The sequence below is a fragment of the Spodoptera frugiperda genome, chromosome 19, assembly GCF_023101765.2.
Source record: "Spodoptera frugiperda isolate SF20-4 chromosome 19, AGI-APGP_CSIRO_Sfru_2.0, whole genome shotgun sequence".
In the NCBI taxonomy this organism is placed as follows: Eukaryota; Metazoa; Arthropoda; class Insecta; order Lepidoptera; family Noctuidae; genus Spodoptera; species Spodoptera frugiperda.
In genome coordinates, this window is record NC_064230.1 from 161,730 (window position 1) to 181,945 (window position 20,216).

Here is a 20,216-nt window from a genome sequence, read left to right on the forward strand (position 1 = left end):
TGTGCTCTACTGAATGAATTGAAACGGGAAGTACTTCTTCTTGTACTTCCTTTAATCCCCGAAGGGGTAGGCAGAGGTGCACATTATGGCACGTAATGCCAATGTACACCCATATTTCACAATTTATGTTTTAAGTCCCATGTAATAGGGGGTGAGCCTATTGCCATATACTGGACACAATTGCAGACTCCGTGCTACTACTGAGAAATTTTCGAAAAACCGAAAAACGCCCAGTAATACTTCGCCCCACCCGGAAATCGAACACGAGACCCCTTGCCCGGCAGTCGCACTTGCAAGCACTCGGCCAACGAGGCAGTCGTACTTAGCATTAAGTAGGTACTTTATATTTCTAAAAATAAAAGTAATGTCCCTTCCTCCGTATCTGTTTGTCAAGTATTAAATAAGTATATGTACTTAATAACTACACATTACGTACATTAACATTTTTTTTAAGTGGAGAATGTTAACAAAGATTGAGAAGGGGGTAATTGGGCCTCCGGTAACCTCACTCACACAACGCAAGCGTTGTTTCACGTCGGTTTTCTGTGAGGCTGTGGTATCACTCCGGTCGAGCCGGCCCAGCAGTGCCGAAGCATGGCTCTCCCACACTTTGCCACAAAAATAAATATACAATGTGATAGGGGTGAGACTTCTAACCCGTTAAGGCTGAGTACTACATCTAATTTTATCGACAAAAAAAATAATATGGGGGGTTGAACCCCCTACTGAAAATATTGAAAAGTAGTGATTTTTTCGGTAAAAATAATTCACAAATGATTTTTTTTCTCACCAAAACATTATCAAATATATGAAATTAGTTAGTCAAGGTTATTAGCTACCGTTTGTCGTTTTTTTTGTTTCTACGACGCATACAACCTTTGATATCAAAAAAAGTAAAGAAAATATTAAAATAGCCATAACTTTTAGGGGGAGGGGATTCGACCCCTTCGAACCCCGACTTTTGTCGATAAAATTAGATGTAGAACTCAGCCTTAACGGGTTAGAAGTCCCACCGCTATCACATTGTATATATTAAGAAAGAGAAACCACTGGCGAAAACTAGTACCTACACAAAGCCCTTTAACTGAAGAGCTCTCAACTCAAAATAACATAATATGACAAATAAAATAATCGAATGTACAGCGTGTAACAAAATACCCATATACATCAAGAAGCACTGAAGAATACAGGTTGAATAGAATCTCTACACAAAGTTTCAACTTAAAATACGTTTAAAAAAATTGGTACCAAATACATTGGTGTCGCATGGTTCTTGATTTTATAAATCATACAAACGTGTCACAACACTACAGTGGGATCACTCGCTAATATTACGAAACATTTCTTCTGTAAATCTGATCGCCTAGTACCAGTATCTACATACCTAATTTTGATGTTTCATTTCTAGAATTTTATGTATTGGAAAAATTCATAACTTTGTTCCATGAAAACATGAGTTTAAAAAACCCTTCCCGTATCGTTTGTTATGTTATCTAGAAACCGTGCACTTGATATGCATACCCCGTTTTGTTACACCGTGTATATAAACCAAGATCCTATGATTTAGTCCACACTGCAAACATTACATAGTCTCCTCCTGAGTAGTAAACATGTCTCTCTTGGCTGTCTCTTGTTGCCTCGCTCTTCTGGTGGGTCAGGCCTTCGGAGCTGGGTATCATGAGGACATCGGCATCCCTGAGGCATCCAGGATCCGGTTGAAGGAGGCCCAGCGAGCCAGTGAGAGGATCAGCGGAGGAGTAGCCTCCGACTATGGTGATAACCCTTACCTGGTGAGTGATTTGTATGAAGGCTTCAAAAAATTTGCGTACTCCTTTTTAAAAGGCCAGCAACACATTTGTGACTCCTCTAGTGTTTCGGGTGTCCATGGACGGCGCTGATCGGTTACCATCAGGTGATCCGTCTACTCGCTTGCCTGCTACTTAAATAAAAAAAGGTAATTTAAAAAACTAAAAAACCTGACTGCGTTTCTTTATAATATTAAAATGAAAAAACCCTAAAACAAGAAAGTCATCGTAAAATTGAAGCAGTCGGGACCCATTCTAAATATATACTTAGTGAGGTCAGATACGGCTGGCTTTCTAGAATGGGTTTTTTAGTTTTTTAAATTACCTTATTTTATTTTATAAGCAATCCAATTAAGTCAAAGGTAAAAGTTAAGTCAAAGGGCAACCGTTTACCGATCGGCGATGAGGGGATTGAAAAGGGGGGACGGAATTGGAATCTATAAGTGGTATCGGCACAACCACCACCACAACGTCACGCCTTTTATCCCCGAAGGGGTAGGCAGAGGTGCACATTACGGCACGTAATGCCGCTATACAATGTACACACACTTTTCGCCATTTATGTTGTAAGTCCCATGTAATAGGGGGTGAGCCTATTGCCATATACTGGCCACAATTCCAAACTCCGTGCTACTACTGAGAAATTCGAAAAACCGAAAAAAGGCCAATAATACTTTGCCTTTTTTTTTCAAAAAAAAAAAAATACACTCGACCAACGAGGCAGTCTTGGTACAAGTAACATATTATAACGATTCACGTATTTTCTGGGGACGCTTTGTATCCCAGGACCCAAAAAGCCCTCAAGTAGAACTCCTGATATAAGTTTTTAAACTGACATGGTCACTAACACTATCATTAGAACTTGAGACGGGATATTTACCATGTTTATTTATGTCTATGAGTTTCCGATATTTCGGCAATGTTGCAAGCGCCATGATCACGGATGAACTGTTTGTAATCTATACTTTTCTATACTAATATTATAAAGCTGAAGAGTTTGTTTGTTTGATTGTTTGTTTGTTTGTTTATTTGTTTGAACGCGCTAATCTCAGGAACTGCTGGTCCGATATGAATAATTCTTTTTGTGTTGGATAGCGCATTTATCGAGGAAGGCTACAGGCTATAAAACATCACGCTATGACCAATAGGAGCCAAGCAGAGCGGGTGAAACCGCGCGGAAGTAGCTAGTGTATCATAAAATAAACATGGTAAATATCCCGTCTCAAGTTCTAATAACATGACTTTTCAGGCTGGTATCCTGATAACTCTTCGATCCGGTCAGTTGTCTGTCTGCAGTGGTACATTGCTGTCGACTTGGAGAGTGCTGACAGCTGCCCAGTGCTGGTACGATGGTTACAACGTCGGCAGGAAGGCTGAAGTAAGTCCAACAGCTTGATGGGGCACGGTAGAGCTGATGCAGGGGCGTAGTTGGCGCCGTATTTGCCGTATCAATTATACGGGGCCCCCAAAACACATGAGCAATAAAAAACAATTTTAACAAAAAATAAAAAACCGACTTCAAAAAATAAATATTCCAAAACAAATTAATATGCACTAAAAAGTAAAAAAAATAATTGCGTATTTTTCGACAACTTAATAGATCAACTAACTTTACTAACTCATCACACACATTATAATGTAAGTAGGTACAATTATTGTTACTTCTGGAGTCGGTGTCGAATTGAGAACCTCCTCCTTTTTTTGAAGTCGGTTAAAAAATAAGACCTTCCCAATTTTTTATTTCATATCACAAAAGTCAATTAATCAGTACCTTTCTTTTCGCGTAAAGCAAGCGTTCAAAAGTTGGCAGCAACATTAGGAAAGTTAACGTCTATAAAATAATAAGGCCCTTCAAACATGGATTCGCTGATTCGATTATTCGCCCTCCCCCAAAGAAAAATGGGCCCCCAAACATTTTTTATACGGGATGGGGCGATGGCCCAGGGTGACAAATTCTGGTGGGCGCCAAGGTCTGAAGTTGGAGTCTCTTGCCTCTCCTGGTGCAAACCCTCAGAACTGTGCTCTACGCTCTGTGCATATGCATATTTTATATTGAGAACAAAACTTTCTACGTCCGCGTCGTTAGCTCTGGGTAACGCTAAAGGAAAGATGAAATCTATACTAATATTATAAAGCTGAAGAGTTTGTTTGTTTGTTTGAACGCGCTGATCTCCAGAACTACTGGTCCGATTTGAATAATTATTTTTGTGTTAGGTAATGCATTTATCGAGGAAGGCTATAGGCTATAAAACATCACGCTATGACCAATAGCAGCCAAGCAGAGCGGGTGAAACCGCACAGAAGTAGCTAGTAAATAAATAAACTTTATGACTTCACGGTTGGTGCGGTGGCTGGGCAATTGGCTGCCGCGCAACGGGTAGCGGGTTCGATTCCCGCACGGAGCAACTCTTTGTGTGATCCACAAATTGTTGTTTCGGGTCTGGGTGCAATGTGCATGTGAACTTATATGTTTGTAAACGCACCCACGACATGCGAGAAAATCCTAATGTGGAGCCACGTATTTAAAAGAAAGGAAGAAAAGAAACTTGTATAGAGCCCTAAAGCCCCATTGTCGTTACAGGTGAGGCAAGGTTTGGTAGAGCTGTTCAATGCCTTCCGGTTTGATGTAGCGAGGGTCACCATGCACCCCGGGTACAACCCCATCAGCTTGCTAAACGACCTCGCCATCATGCAAGTTGATTCAGGGTTTTGGTCGAACAGTGAGTACTTTTTTTATGAAACAAGCCGGTAAATGAGCAGACGTATCACCTGATGGTAAGCAATCGCCGCCGCCCATGGACACTTGAAACACCAGAGGCGTTACAAGTGCGTTGCCGGCTTTTTGGGAGTTAGGAATTTAAGGGTTCGGGAATCGGGGATTGGGAAGATTGGGAAGGGGGTATTGGGCCTCCGGTAACCTCACTCACACAACGAAACACAACGCAAGCGTTGTTTCACGTCGGTTTTCTGCTCGGCCGTGGTATCACTCCGGTCGAGCCGGCCCAGCAGTGCCGAAGCATGGCTCTCCCACACATAAACTTAGTCAGGTTATTTTCCCAAGCTTAAATTCCCCCCTTCTTAGTCTTCCTAATCCCCGATTCCCGAACAACAACCCTTAAATTCCTAACCCACAAAAAGTCAGCACTTGTAACGCCTCTGGTGTTTCAAGTGTCCATGGGCGGCGGCGATTGCTTACCATCAGGTGATCTGGCCGCTCATATGCGGCTGTTATGTTTCATAAAAAATATATTAATTCTTGTCTAGATAAAATGATGATACCAGTATTCCTCCCGGGCCTATATGAAACCAATACATACGCAGGAGTGGATGCTCGCGTCTCAGGATACGGAAAAACGAGTGACTGTGAGTATATATCTACATTTAGGACACATATTTGAATAAAAAAGGTAATTAATTATTATGTTATCGGCTTACTCACGTAATGTTTTGACGAGGAACTCGACTAGTGTCAAGCCATGCTAGAGGCTCATATTCATGAGCAGCATTCCGCGACACACGACGCGGCGATTGTCGCGCTGCTACTGGCGACTCGAGTTTCGCGCCCATCGCGCCCTCTGCCTGGAATCGCGCGTACTATCCGTGTTGTGTTCGATTCTCGGGTCAACGCAAAAACGGTGTTACATACTGCGCTCACTGTGTCACACTTCAGACCCGCAACATTGTAGGCTGACGCAGATTGCAGACTTGGCTTCCAGGCAGGAGGTAATGCCCAGCCACCGTCTAATTTAGTATGTCTCACGAAAGTTAAAAAAAAGATAATTTAAAAGACTAAAAAACCCGACTGCGTTTCTTTATAATATGAAAATGAAAAATCCCTAAAACAAGAAAGTCATCGTAAAATTGAAGCAGTCGGGACCCATTTTAGAAAGCTAGCCGTATGTGCCCTCACTAAGTCTTCATATTTAGAATGGGTCACTCTCACAGTAAATACGAATCTAACGACACCTCTCAAGCCAAAATCCATCAAGCCGTTTAGGCTGCAGAGCGTGCCAAATAATTATACATAGATACTCTCAAAAAACATAACCCTCCTTCTGACGCAGTCGGGTAAAAAAATGAATTAAGTTTGAAAATTGCACAACTTGATTCCCCCTAGTCCTTTCCATCATCGAACCACAAGACAATCGGCGAGGCGTCACCGCTTCATGGTAGATATCCCACCCACTCGCACGAAGCGCTTCACTTCAAGCTTCCTTGTGCGAACAGCTAGGGAGTGGAACTCCTTGCCGGAGTCTGTGTTTCCTGATTCTAGACTCCACAAGGCCCGTATATGCGCCGGACTTCAGTGTTCCAGTGTTTGCAAAGTTGTACCTACTGTAAATCCTGGTGCACAGGAGTTGCAGCGGTATGGGAGGTTGTGGCGGGCTTGTCCCATTAAAAAATAAAATAATCAAAATAAATCAAAAAAAGGTCCGTATAATAAACTACACTTGATGAAACAATTAAATTGTCTACATAGTGTTACGCTCGATTTGCCAATAAAATATAGGTACCTATACTTAATTTTATTTATGTTTTTTAATCAGATGACCAGTTGAACCCGAATACTCAGCAACATGCGCTGACGGTGAAGGTGATGGGTCCGTGGGAGTGCTACTGGAGCATGGCGCGCCGGCCTGCAGACTCCAGCAAGGTCATGTGCACCCCCGGCAGCGTCCTGTGGGGGACCTGCGGCGCCGACCTCGGCGGCCCGCTCGTCGTACCCAACTTTAACGCCACGGGAAGCCATCTATTGGTACGATTACATTCATTATTTGTTATGGTATAAGCCGGTAAACTAGCAGACGTATCACCTGATGGTAAAGTCAAAGTCAAAGTCATTTATTTCAAATAGACCAGGAAGGCACTTTTGAACGTCAAAGCAAATATAATAATGTTAATAACGTCTGTCTGTCGGTCAGTCCTCTAGTTGCTCTATTTGCTCGTTCCAAAGTGTAGATTCCTATGTAGAAGAACGAGCAAGAAACTCCATAGGTTACTCTTTTTCAATCAGATTTACAATACAATTCTTGGTAAGCAATCGCCGCCGCCCAAATACACCTGAAAAACCAGTTATAAGTGAATAATGCATTTTATGGGTTAGGAATTTTAGGCTAGTTGGGGAATCGGGGATTGGATAAAAACAGCATACAACACAGAAAACCGACGTGAAACAACGCTTGCGTTGTGTGGGTGAAGTTACCTACAGGAGGCCCAATTCCCAATCCCTGATGCGAACCCCCCCCCCCCCCCTGGCTACGCCTATGCCTCTGGTGTTCAAGTGTCCATGTTCAGCGGCGATAACGTACCATCAGGTGATCCGCCTGCTCGTTTACCGGCTTATAGAACTAAAACTATCTTGAAATTGTTTAAAAATAAGAGCTACCATATCTGTGGTCGCCACAAGCGCTAATGAATGACTGGCATGTCTTGAAACTAGTCGAGTTCCTCGTCAAACAGTTACGTGAGTAAGCCGATAACATAATAATTAAATTCATTGTTTAATTGTTTTGCAGATTGGCGTGATATCGATTCAGTCTCCGTTCGGTTGTACGTCATCGTTCGCGACCGGGTATACCCGGGTCTCGGAATACGTCGACTGGATACTAAACCACTAAACTGGATTGACCATGGTCACTAACACTAGCAAGGCTCGGATACCGGTTAAATTTTCAAACCGCTATTATGTACTTGAACGCAAAACTTTTATCTAGCTATTTGAAATATTGACGTGTAAAAGTATTATTTTATGACCTATTTACAGAAATAAATATCATTTATCATTTACATTGGGTTTCGTTCGCATAAACCGGTTTTTTTAAACCGGTATTCGGAACAGTATTTTCATATAGGTTTTTTCAGATTAAACGGTTTAGATCAATAAAAACCTGTTCAAATTATATTTAATAGTAATATTTCAACGTGTTTACGGACATGCCCCTCGTCGAATAAACCGGTTAATTTAGGTTAAAATAAAGTTCTTTAAATGTTCACGTTCTTAAGAAAAGTTCGGAGGAAAATCGATATAAACCGGTATTTTTTAAACCGGTTCCGAGTCTTGAACACTAGTATTAGAGTTCGTAGGATTAAAGATTATTTTCATTTGTATAGAAGCATTATTTCAAAATTGTAAGTCTTACAATACACACAAATGGTAGGAGAAGTGACACGTGACGTCAACCAATCAGGGCCTTAGTCTGCTATTACAATTGTGTCAGAATGGTCGATCACTGAGCAGTGCGAGAGGGACGGAGCTATACAACCTACATAGCTCCGTCCCTCTCTCGCGCGTAACGTTCGGTTACTGCTTACTTATTATTTTACGAGTGAGTTCAGTAAGTTTATCAATTTACGTTTAGAATCCTACGAAAGTTTATAAACTTCCTAGTAAATTGATAAACTTACGGATCTTGTTAGTTTTCGGTGACATAATTATATATCACTGTAATTTTAAAGAAATTAAATTTTTATTTGATGAGCATTCTCGGGACTTCCTGCGGCTGGTCGAGCATTCTCGCGGGTCTTCCTGCGGCTGGTCGAGCATTCTCGGGGGTCTTCCTGCGGCTGGTCGAGCATTCTCGGGGGTCTTCCTGCGGCTGGTCGAGCATTCTCGGGGGTCTTCCTGCGGCTGGTCGAGCATTCTCGCGGGTCTTCCTGCGGCTGGTCGAGCATTCTCGGGGGTCTTCCTGCGGCTGGTCGAGCATTCTCGCGGGTCTTCCTGCAGCTGGTCGAGCATTCTCGGGGGTCTTCCTGCGGCTGGTCGAGCATTCTCGGGGGTCTTCCTGCGGCTGGTCGAGCATTCTCGGGTCTTACTGCGGTTGGTCGAGCATTCTCGGGGGTCTTCCTGCGGCTGGTCGAGCATTCTCGGGGGTCTTCCTGCGGCTGGTCGAGCATTCTCGCGGGTCTTCCTGCGGCTGGTCGAGCATTCTCGGGGGTCTTCCTGCGGCTGGTCGAGCATTCTCGGGACTTCCTGCGCCTGTTCGAGCCGCAGGAAGACCCGAGAATCCCGGCTGGTTAAAATATACGTCTAACCGTGTCTAACTGCATATTGTTTTACATTTGTAAATAGTAATATAAGTAGCGTAGTTTCCGAATAAATCATGCATTCTTTACTACATCCTCCAACGGAGTTTTATTTAGAAGAAACCCTAACAAATAGGACACTAGGCTTTCCCACCTAGCTCCTAAAAAAGATATGTCATGTTGTAATGTAGGTAAACTAAGTTTGTATTTCGTACGTTTTACTATATACAGATTTTATTATAAATTTCGTGAGACATACTTAATGAATTATTATGTTATCGGCTTACTCACGTAATCTTTGACGAGGAACTCGACTAGTTTCAAGCCATGCTAGAGGCTCATATTCATGAGCAGCATTCCGCGACACACGACGCGGCGATTGTCGCGCTGCTCATTATTGAGGAAGGCTATAGGTTATAAAACATCACGCTATGACCAATAGGAGCTGAGCAGAGCGGGTGAAACCGCAAGTAACCGGAAGTAGCTATAATTTATAAGGCAAAACAACGTTTGCCAATTCAGCTAATAATTAATATATAAAGACTAGCTACTTCCGTGCGGTTTCACCCGCTCTGCTCAGCTCCTATTGGTCATAGCGCGATGTTTTATAACCTATAGCCTTCCTCAATAAATGGACTATTCAACACAAAAAGATTTTTTCAAATCGGACCAGTAGTTCCGGAGATTAGCGCGTTCAAAAAAACAAACTCTTCAGCTTTATAATATTGGTATAGATTGTTCATTTTAATTATTTATAATTTCAACAATGATTATAGCACCTAATTACTTTGATAATTTGATTAATTTAATAACTGTAATTATTCATTTGATGTACTTACTTTTTTAGTGTCATATAAAAGTGTGTTCCTCCTAAACTTGTATTGTTGTGCCCGACAGGGTCCACATTGTGTCATAGTTAAGTTTACCACCTAAGTCTTACATGTGGAAAGCAATAAAGTATTGAGTATTGAGTATTTTTAGACGAACGAAGAAATTTAGTGTGGTTGGCGCAAGAATATTGGAAGTAAGAAGCAAGGTTTTTCAAATTAGGTGAAGAAGGAGAGTCAAGGTAAGAGAATAAAGTGGTTAATGCCCCTAAAACTTTAGTTGCATTCTATGTGCAGAAACATGATCATATTTACGTAAGTTGAAAACGAATCGAATGCAGTTTTAGGGAACAGCGAGTAAAGTTCCATAAGAAAAGGAGGATCCTCCGACCAGGCGAGGTGATCATGCCTGGCGGGCTTTCTGCCCAACTGTTGTTCGTTGAGATTGTCTATCCATGTTTATTCGCATGTACACTTCACATGTGCGATGTATGGTTTATGACGTCATCCGTTGGTTTGCTCGTCGATGGTCTATGTGCGACTTCTGTCATCTGTCACTTGTCAGGTGTCGCCACACAGTTATTTAGAAGTCGGTCCAGTTTATTGAGCAGATCTTGGCAGGTTTATGTCTATGAGTTTCCGATATTTCGGCACTGTTGCAAGCGCCATGGACTGTTTATCCGTGTAAATATTGTAGTATATAGATTCTGCCAAGTGTGGGAGAGCCATGCTTCAGCACTGCTGGGCCGGCTCGACCGGAGTGATACCACGGCCTAGCAATACACCGACGTGAAACCACGTTTGCGTTGTGTGAGCGAGGTTACCGGAGGCCCTAATACCCCCCTTCCCAATTCCTAACCCCCAAAAAACCAGCAATGCACTTGTAACGCCCCTGGTGTTTCAAGTGTCCATGGGCGGCGGCGATTGCTTACCATCAGGTGATCCGTCTGCTCGTTTACCGGCTTATACCATACAAAAGTAAGCTGAGACCAGTAGATATCCGGAGCTGCAGGTTACTGGAGCTCTGGCTCGACAAACAGGAGTAGGAACGGGGTGGTTTTTAGTCAGTAAGAGTCTGATACTCCCTCTCGCCTCGCCCAAAGCGGAAGAAGTCATTGAATGATTTGACCCCCAAAAAAAAGATCAGTAGATAAATGAAACGCAATGTTTTACTCAATGAAATAATTTATTATGATTCCTTAATATGTTATAATAAAATTGATTAATTTACATGATTTCACTAAAAAACAAATTAAAAAGAAATAAAACGTAATTTCGAACAAAAAAAGAAAGAAAATTTGAATTTGACAGTTCTCTTATCAGCCATATTGCAAAATGGAAATAGAAAGTTTGAAAACGTTAATTAAAATATAGTTTCATGTCCTTTTATACATAGCCAAGTCTTTTAAATTAATTATTATGTTATCGGCTTACTCACGTAACTGTTTGACGAGGAACTCTACAAGTTTCAAGCCATGCTAGAGGCTCATATTCATGAGTCCATATTAACACCGTTTTTGCGTCGACCCGATAATCAAACCCAACACCTACGAGCCAACATCGTGGAATGTACGCATGATTCCAGACAGAGGGCGCGATGGGCGCGAAACTCGAGTCGCCAGTAGCAGCGCGACAATCGCCGCGTCGTGTGTCGCGGAATGCTGCTCATGAATATGAGTCTCTAGCATGGCTTGAAACTAGTCGAGTTCCTCGTCAAACAGTTACGTGAGTAAGCAGATAACATAATAATTAGTTTAGTATGTTACACGAAAGTTATAATAAAATTAAAGTCTACATATTATAGATACTGCATTAAGATATAAAGATTTTTAAAAAATCCACAGTAAGGTTCAGAATTTCTTGTCGTTAAAGACAAACTAGAATCCGTTGCGTGCGATGCGTACGATGCGGGCCTGTGGACGCTTACCTAGGTAGGTAAAATAGGATGAATAGGGTGAATAGGGATCGAGAAGTGAATAGGTACAGGGGAAATCTTCATATTCGATGTATTGCCGTTACCTACATTGTTCCTATATACGGCATGTATACAATAGGTAAATGATCAAATAATATATCAGAGATATAGTAACAAACATTTTTTTAAAAAGAGTAAAGATGGAGTTTCTTGCTCGTTCTTCTCCATTCGAAGCAACACTTTGGAACGAGCGCCTAGCTTCACTGACGGACAATTCAATTTGACGTTTCAAAAATGTCTAATTTAGGATAAATTGAAATAAATGCTTTGACTTTGACTTTGATAGTATTTATTCACCCCTCTTGTCCCTATTCACCCCTCTTTTGACCCTATTCACCCCTCTTCTGCTTCTATTCACCCCTTTTTACAGTATCTGTAATATGATACTCTATTAATTTACAAGTTCTGCTCAATCCACTTCTTGTAGGCCGTGACGCGAGTGTATCCGGTCGCGAATGATGAGTAGCAGCCGAAGGGAGACTGGATCGATACTACTCCAATCTGAAAACAATAATGATAAATAAATGATAAATTATATTTATTTCTGTAAATAGGTCATAAAATAACACTTTTACACGTCAATATTTCAAATAACTAGATGAGGCCGGCATTTCCTATCCGACTACTCTGAGAAGAAATGCCGAAACAAACTCAGAGGTCATAGTCTCTTTTAAAGTCCAGACAATGAAATAGAGGATAATGTGAGAGAACCGTGCAAGTTGGTTCTGTAGTGGTCTTTAGAGGAAAGAACCACTGTTGTGGTTCTTTATATGAGCGGACCTGTTCAGATGGAAATGAATTCAGTGTGTGTCACGGTCCCACTGAAACCCGACGTGAAATAACGCTTGCGTTGTGTGAGTGACGTTACCGGAGGCCCAATTACCCCGCTTCCCAATCTTCCCAATCCCTGATTCCCCAACTAGCCTAAAATTCCTAACCCCCAAAAAGCCGGTAACGCACTTTTAAAGCCTCTGGTGTTTCAAGTGTCCATGGGCGGCGGCGATTGCTTACCATCAGGTAATACGTCTGCTCGATTACCGGCATGTCCCATGAAAAAAAAAAATTCAGTGTGCGTCACGGTCGCACAGAAACCGACGTGAAACAACGCTTGCGTTGTGTGAGTGAGGTTACCGGAGGCCCAATTACCCCGCTTCCCAATCTTCCCAATCCCCGATTCTCCAACTAGCCTAAAATTCCTAACCCATAAAATGCCTTACTCACTTATAACTGATTTTACAGGTGTCTTTGGGCGGCGGCGATTGCTTACCATCAGGTGATCCGTCTGCTGCTACCGGCTTATACCATAAAAAGTAATGGATGTGATCGTACCAACAGATGGTTTCCCGTGGCGTTAAAGTTGGGTACGACGAGCGGGCCGCCGAGGTCGGCGCCGCAGGTCCCCCACAGGACGCTGCCGGGGGTGCACATGACCTTGCTGGAGTCTGCAGGCCGGCGCGCCATGCTCCAGTAGCACTCCCACGGACCCATCACCTTCACTATCAGGGACTGTTGGTTGGTGTTGGGGTTCAACTCGTCATCTGATTGACAAAATATACTCATTAACACAGAACCGGAGAACAACTGCCTAGGGGCCCATCTATAGGGGCCCAGCATCGACAGAGACCCAGCATCGACAGGGAACCAGCATCGACAGGGACCCAGCATCGACAGGGACCCAGCATCGACAGGGATCCAGCATCGACAGGGGCCCAGCATTGACAGGGGCCCAGCATCGACAGGGGCCCAGCATCGACAGGGAACCAGCATCGACAGGGGCCCAGCATCGACAGGGGCCCAGCATCGACAGGGAACCAGCATCGACAGGGGCCCAGCATCGACAGGGAACCAGCATCGACAGGGGCCCACTGAACTCATCATCATCATCATCATCAGCCGAAAGACGTCCACTGCTGAACAAAGGCCTCCCCCTTGGTCCTCCACGTAGAACGACAAGCCGCCACCTGCATCCACTGGCTCCCCGCCACTCTGACGATGTCGTCGGTCCACCTAGTGGGAGGTCTGCCCACGCTGCGTCTTCCGGTCCGCGGTCGCCACTCAGTCACCTTCCTGGCCCAGCGGCCATCAGTCCTCCGAGCGACGTGGCCTGCCCATTGCCACTTCAGCCTGCATATTTTGAGAGCTATGTCTGTAACTCTTGTTCTTTGGCGAATTTCCATATTTCGGATTTCGTCGCGCAAAGATACTCCGAGCATAGCTCTCTCCATCGCGCGCTGGGCGACTCTGAGCCTTTCTAAAAGGCCAGCAGTTAGGGACCATGTCATGTCAAAAAAGCTGTAATGTTGTAGGTTGTCTAGGAATGTTACGGACATACGGCGCGGCTGTTATAATGCCGTATTTGTAAAGAGTGTTCGAATTAGCTCAAAGACAATAATGCACTTGTTGGCTTACCTACTGGGTGTATTTCGCTCATTTTTCGTATATCGTCAGCCAAGATAATAACAAATATATGGTTTAATATTATAAAGCTGAAGAGTTTGCTCGTTTGTATGAACGCGCTAATCTCCGGAACTACTGGTCGGATTTTAATAATTCTTTTTGTGTTGGATAGCGCATTTATCGAGGAAGATTATAGGCTATGAAACATCACGCTACGATTAATAGGAACCGAGTAGAGCGGGTGAAACCACGCGGAAGTAGCTAGTTAAGTCATAAGAGGTTTCTCCATATTGTATGCTAGCTACTTCCGCGCAGTTTCACCCGCTCTGCTCGGCTCCTATTGGTCATAGCGTGATGTTTTATAGCCTATAACCTTCCTCGATAAATGCACTATCCAACACAATACGATTTTTTCTAATCGGTCCAGTAGTTCCGGAGATTAGCGCGTTCAAACCAACAAACAATTAAACAAACAAACTCTTCAGTTTTATAATATTAGTATAGATAGTTACTTACAATCACTAGTCTTCCCGTATCCCGACACGCGCGCCTCTTCGCCGGCGAAATCGTAGTCAGTGTTGTTCGGGAGAAATGCGGGCATCAAGTTATCTGGGGAATACAAACATACATACATATCGTCACGCCTTTAATCCCCGAAGGGGTAGGCAGAGGTGCACATTATGGCACGTAATGCCACTCGACAATGTACACCCACTTTTCACAATTTATGTTGTAAGTCCCATGTAATAGGGGTGAGCCTATTGCCATATACCGGGCACATTTCCAGACTCCGTGCTACTACTGAGAAATTTTCGAAAAACCGAAAAAGCCCAGTAATACTTCGCCCAACCCGGGAATAGAACCCGAGACCCATTGCCCGGCAGTCACACTTGCAACCACTCGGCCAACGAGGCAGTCTAAGTTGTTAGTTTTATTAGGATCTAATGTCGGAATCGAGGGTAGAATTGGAACACTAGCGCCCCCCATTGGCGCTCCACGGAGTCAAGGATTCATCAGCTGAACAGCATATTGATCAGTGTTACATTGTTCTCACATAGTTGAAGAAAAGTTTTAAGTGTGAGTGATACCACGGCCTCACAGAAAACCGACGTGAAACAACGCTTTCGTAGTGTTTCGTTGTGTGAGTGAGGTTACCGGAGGCCTAATTACCCCCTTCCCAATCTTCCCAATCCCCGATTCCCCAACAACAACCCTTAAATTCCTAACCCCTAAAAGACCGGCAATTGTAACGCCTCTAGTGTTTCAAGTGTCCATAGGCGGCGGCGATTGCTTACCATCAGGTGATACGTCTGCTCGTTTACCGGCTTATATCATGAAACAAAATAATAGGTGGGGATGGGGAATAAAAAAAATGAAGACTGCCTCGTTGGTCGAGTGGTCGCAAGTGCGACTGCTGGACAAGGGGTCTCGGGTTCTATTCCCGGGTCGGGCAAAGTATTACTGGGTTTTTTTCGGATTTTCGAAAATTTCTCAGTGATAGCACGGAGTCTGGAAATGTGCCCAGTATATGGCAATAGGCTCACCCCCTATTACATGGGACTAACAACATAAATTGTGAAAAGTGTGTGTACATTGTATAGTGGCATTACGTGCCGTAATGTGCACCTCTGCCTACCCCTTCGGGGATTAAAGGCGTGACGATATGTATGAAAACGGACTACTTACTGCTTTGCCAAACGGAGTATCGGAGAGTCATCATAGCCAGGTCGTTCAGCAAATTGTTAGGATTGTACTCCGGATGTACGGTCACTCCCAATACCTCCCATTTGCTGCTAGAGAATAGCTGAAGTGAACCTAACGTTATCTGTAATAAGAACCAATTTTAAACGGTTTCCTTTATCTTACTGCCTCGTTGGCCGAGTGGTCGCAAGTGCGACTGCCGTACAAAGGGTCTTGGGTTCGATTCCCGGGTCGGGCAAAAGTATTACTGGACTTTTTTCGGTTTTCCGAAAATTTCTTAGTACTAGTCTGGAACTGTGCCCAGTATATGGCAGTAGGGTCACCCCCTATTACATGGGACTTATAACACAAATGGTGAAAAGTGTGTGTACATTGTATAGTGGCATTATGTGCACTCCCACCCTCATGCATGAGATGGGACCATCTTAAACCTTCGTTATTATATATTATTGATCGTAGTTTCATGTCGTAATGTGCACCTCTGCCTACCCCTTCGGGGATAAAAGGCGTGACGTTGCTTTTTCTTTTATCTTACCTACCCCGTTTGTTTGGGTCAAAAGTATTTGGAAGTCTACCTCCTTCCTGACATCTGATCTATCTGATATTTGGTACACATTCTTTGGGTGTTTTTCCACCAGACATGTGCTATGTAACTATGCTACGAAGATGTAATAGCTAAGCTGTGAAACTAATTGACCGTTTCCACTGATACTAAGCTATGTAGCTATGCGAGGATGCACAGCTCGAGTATGCGATGTATCGATAATAGGCAAACCATCCATAGCACGCATTTTTTCATATAAAAAAACATTAATTAGCTGAATCCGTTTCCACCAGTGCTAGGCTATGAGTACCAATAAATATGATTGGTGGAAGCCAAACGCATCCACAGTAACGTAGCATAGCACATATCTGGGGCCTTAGTCTCAGAATGGTCGATCACTGAGCAGTGCGAGAGGGACGGAGCTATACCACCTACAGAGCTACGTCCCTCTCGCACTGCTCAGTGATCGACCATTCTGACACAATTGTAATAGCAGACTAAGGCCCCTGGTGGAAAAGCAGCTTCAATCTTGATAACCATACATCATCATCAGCCTATAAGTGTCCACTGCTGACCGAAGCCTCTTCTCACACGGAGATGGTTTGAGCATTAATCACCACGCTTGTTCAATCATCATCATCATCATCAGCCGAACAAAGACCTCACCCTTAGTCCTCCACGTATACCGACAAGCCGCCACCTACAACGCTTGCTCAATGCGTGGCGATTTCAGACTTATAATTAGAAATTATAAGCCCAGGTTTCCTCACGATGTTTTCCTTCATACGATACAATACATGATTTAAGTGTGGGAGAGCCATGCTTCGGCACTGCTGGGCCGGCTCGACCGGAGTGATACCACGGCCTCACAAAAAACCGACGTGAAACAACTTGCGTTGTGTTTCGTTGTGTGAGTGAGGTTACCGGAGGCCCAATTCCCCCCTTCCCAATCTTCCCCATCCCCATTCCCGAACAACAACCATTAAATTCCTAACTCCCAAAAAGCCGGTAACGCACTTGTAAAGCCTCTGGTGTTTCAAGTGTCCATGGGCGGCGGCGATTGCTTACCATCAGGTAATACGTCTGCTCGATTACCGGCATGTGTCATAAAAAAAGACCATACAAAATAAATGAATTTGTTCAACAACTACTTCCAGTGCTGACGTAAGGGCCACTGACACCCCGGGCGAAAATATTGTGGCACCCACTTGAGGGAAGCAATATCAAGTGTTCGTTTTTTGCTGATCCCAAGAATTTCATCTTTCCTTTAGCGTTACCCAGAGCTAACGACGCGGACGTAGAAAGTTTTGTTCTCAATACAAAATATGCATATGCACAGAGCGTAGAGCACAGTTCTGAGGGTTTGCACCAGGAGAGGCAAGAGACTCCAACTTCAGACCTTGGCGACCCCAGAATTTGTCGTCCAGGGCCATCGCCCCATCACATGGTTTTCAGTCAGTATGAGTCTGACTCTCCCTCCCCACCTCACCCTAAGGCGGGAGAAGTCATTGGATAATCCCCCCCCCCCCCCAAAGGGGTCGCCTCGACCGGACCGGAGTGATACCACAGACTCACAGAAAACCGTGAAACAACGCTTGCGTTATGTGAATGAAGTTACCGGAGATCCAATTCCCAATCCCCGATTCCCACCAACCCTTAAAAGGCCGGCAACGCATTTGTAACGCGTCTGGTGTTTCAAGTGTCCATGAGCGGCGGTGACTAATTCCATTATGGATATCAAATGTTTAGACGGTCTCACCTCAGCCTTCCTGCCGACGTTGTAACCATCGTACCAGCACTGGGCAGCTGTCAGCACCTTCTTGGTGGACACCAGAGTACCACTGCACACAGACATCTGACCAGACCGCAGAGTTATCAGGATACCAGCCTGAAACCAAACAAAACGAGAATAAAGTCAGTAATATAAGTCTTCGTTTCGTTGCCCCACATTAGGCTTTTCTCCTGTGTCGTGGGTGCGTTTACAAACATACAAGTTCACATACACATGACACCCAGACCCGAAACAACAATTTGTGGATCACACAAAGCGTTGCTCCGTGCGGGAGTCGAACCCGCTACTCGTTGCGCGGCAGCCAGTTGCCCAGCCACCGCACCAACCGTGCAGTCATCATAAGTGTGGGCTCGCCATGCTTCGGCACTGCTGGGCCGGCTCGACCGGAGTGATACTACGGCCGAGCAGAAAATCGACGTGAAACAACGCTTGCGTTGTGTTTCGTTTTGGAGTGAGGTTCCCGGAGGTACAATTCCCCCCTTCCTAATCTTCTAAATTCCCGATTCCCGAACAACCCTTAAATTCATAACTCCCAAAAAGCCGGCAACGCACTTGTAACGCCTCTGGTATTTCAAGTGTCCATGGGCGGCGGCGATTGCTTACCATCAGGTGATACGTCTGCTCGTTTACCGCGGCGTGTTTCATATAAAAAAAAAAAATTCCTGAAAAGAAGAGAAGAAGGTTTTTTGAGGGGGTAAAATCATCCAATTACTTCTCCCGCCTTGGGCGAGGCGAGTGAGAGTGTCAGACTCTTACTGACTAAACATCACCCCGTTCCTGGTTCCGTTTTCGGTTTTTCGAAAATTTCTCAGTAGTAGCGCGGTGTCTGGAATTGTGTCCAGTATATGGCAATAGGCTCACCCCCTATTACATGGGACTTATATAACACAAATGGTGAAAAGTGTGACGTGTTCATTGTATAGTGGCATTACGTGTCGTAACGTGCACCTTTGCCTACCCCTTCGGGGATAAAAGGCGTGACGTTGCTTTGTTTTACTCACCAGGTAAGGGTTGTCACCATAGTTGGAGGCTACTCCTCCGCTGATCCTCTCACTGGCTCGCTGGGCCTCCTTCAACCGGATCCTGGATGCCTCAGGGATGCCGATGTCCTCATGATACCCAGCTCCGAAGGCCTGACCCACCAGAAGAGCGAGGCAACAAGAGACAGCCAAGAGAGACATGTTTACTACTCAGGAGGAGACTATGTAATGTTTGCAGTGTGGAGTAAATCATAGAATCTTGGTTTATATATAGTTTACCAATTGAAGAGCACTTCAATTCAAGTACTTTGAGAATTTATTACTCTAGCCTTTACTCGCGGCTTTGCACGCGTTAATTATACCGTATGGAGAAACCTCTTATGACATAATTTAAACCACATATTTGTTATCATCTTGGCTGATGATATACGAAAAATGAGCGAAATACACCCAGTAGGTAAGACAAAAAGTGTATTATTCTCTTTGAGCTAATTTGAACACTCTTTACAAATACGGCATTATAACAGCCGCGCCGCATGTCCGTAACATTCCTAGACAACCTACAACATTACAGCTCTTCTGTGGTCAAGGAACATGGAGCTGTTCACACAGAATTTAATACTTGATTAATTTCATTATTTATGTTGTTCGAAAAATTTTAAATTTTCAGTTTTCGTTCAAATATTTAGTTGTATTATGCTTCTGTAACGTCTCTGGTGTTTCAAGTGTCCATGGGCTGCGGCGATTGCTTACCATCAGGTTAGTTTCATAAAAAAAACCGAAAAAAGCCCAGTAATACTTTGTCCGATCCAGGAATCGAACCCGAGACCGGCAGTGGCACTTGCTTCGACTAACGAAGCAGTCAATTCAAAAAATCAGTCAAAGCCTTGAACATAGGCGTAAGGTTGCAAGCCTTTCCGTTTTTTACCGGATACATTTCGGAGAGTGTGCGGGGGAATTGCACAACTTGATTCCCCCTAGTCCTTTCCATCATCGAACCACAAGACAATCGGCGAGGCGTCACCGCTTCATGGTAGATATCCCACCCACTCGCAGGAAGCGCTTCGCTTCAAGCTTCCTTGTGCGAACTGCTAGGGAGTGGAACTCCTTGCCGGAGTCTGTGTTTCCTTATGGATATAACCTGGGTGTCTTCAAAGCCCGAGTGAATAGGT

The 20,216-nt window shown here is 44.0% G+C and overlaps 3 protein-coding genes across 3 annotated transcripts in view; 2 read left to right on the forward strand and 1 right to left on the reverse strand.

The window, feature by feature from the left end:
* LOC118281016 (mitochondrial ribosome-associated GTPase 2) overlaps window positions 1-20,216 on the forward strand; it is a 121,664-nt gene that overhangs the window by 58,478 nt on the left and 42,970 nt on the right. The window lies entirely within an intron of this gene.
* On the forward strand, window positions 1,557-8,924 carry LOC118281242 (serine protease SP24D). Its single transcript, XM_035601820.2, has 6 exons — window positions 1,557-1,790; window positions 3,055-3,183; window positions 4,387-4,525; window positions 5,070-5,168; window positions 6,353-6,561; window positions 7,322-8,924. The coding sequence occupies exons 1-6, from the start codon at window positions 1,611-1,613 to the stop codon at window positions 7,421-7,423; spliced, it is 858 nt and encodes a 285-aa protein (XP_035457713.2). The 5' UTR covers window positions 1,557-1,610; the 3' UTR covers window positions 7,424-8,924.
* On the reverse strand, window positions 10,823-19,297 carry LOC118281203 (collagenase). The gene is made up of 6 exons (XM_035601765.2): window positions 19,066-19,297; window positions 18,032-18,160; window positions 15,714-15,852; window positions 14,544-14,636; window positions 12,960-13,168; window positions 10,823-12,131 (listed from the first exon to the last, which is right to left on the reverse strand). The coding sequence occupies exons 1-6, from the start codon at window positions 19,243-19,245 to the stop codon at window positions 12,027-12,029; spliced, it is 855 nt and encodes a 284-aa protein (XP_035457658.2). The 5' UTR covers window positions 19,246-19,297; the 3' UTR covers window positions 10,823-12,026.

Bases quoted from the DNA above. Each gene is read 5' to 3' on its own strand.
- LOC118281203 (XM_035601765.2), bottom strand. From the start codon at position 19,245: ATGTCTCTCTTGGCTGTCTCTTGTTGCCTCGCTCTTCTGGTGGGTCAG. The intron at 14,637-15,713 runs GTAAGTAGTCCG...TGTATTCCCCAG, and splicing joins ATACTCCGTTTGGCAAAGCA to ATAACTTGATGCCCGCATTT. The intron at 12,132-12,959 runs GTACGATCACAT...TATTGTTTTCAG, and splicing joins CCACGGGAAACCATCTGTTG to ATTGGAGTAGTATCGATCCA.
- LOC118281242 (XM_035601820.2), top strand. From the start codon at position 1,611: ATGTCTCTCTTGGCTGTCTCTTGTTGCCTCGCTCTTCTGGTGGGTCAG. The intron at 1,791-3,054 runs GTGAGTGATTTG...ATGACTTTTCAG, and splicing joins ATGGTGATAACCCTTACCTG to GCTGGTATCCTGATAACTCT. The intron at 6,562-7,321 runs GTACGATTACAT...ATTGTTTTGCAG, and splicing joins CCACGGGAAGCCATCTATTG to ATTGGCGTGATATCGATTCA.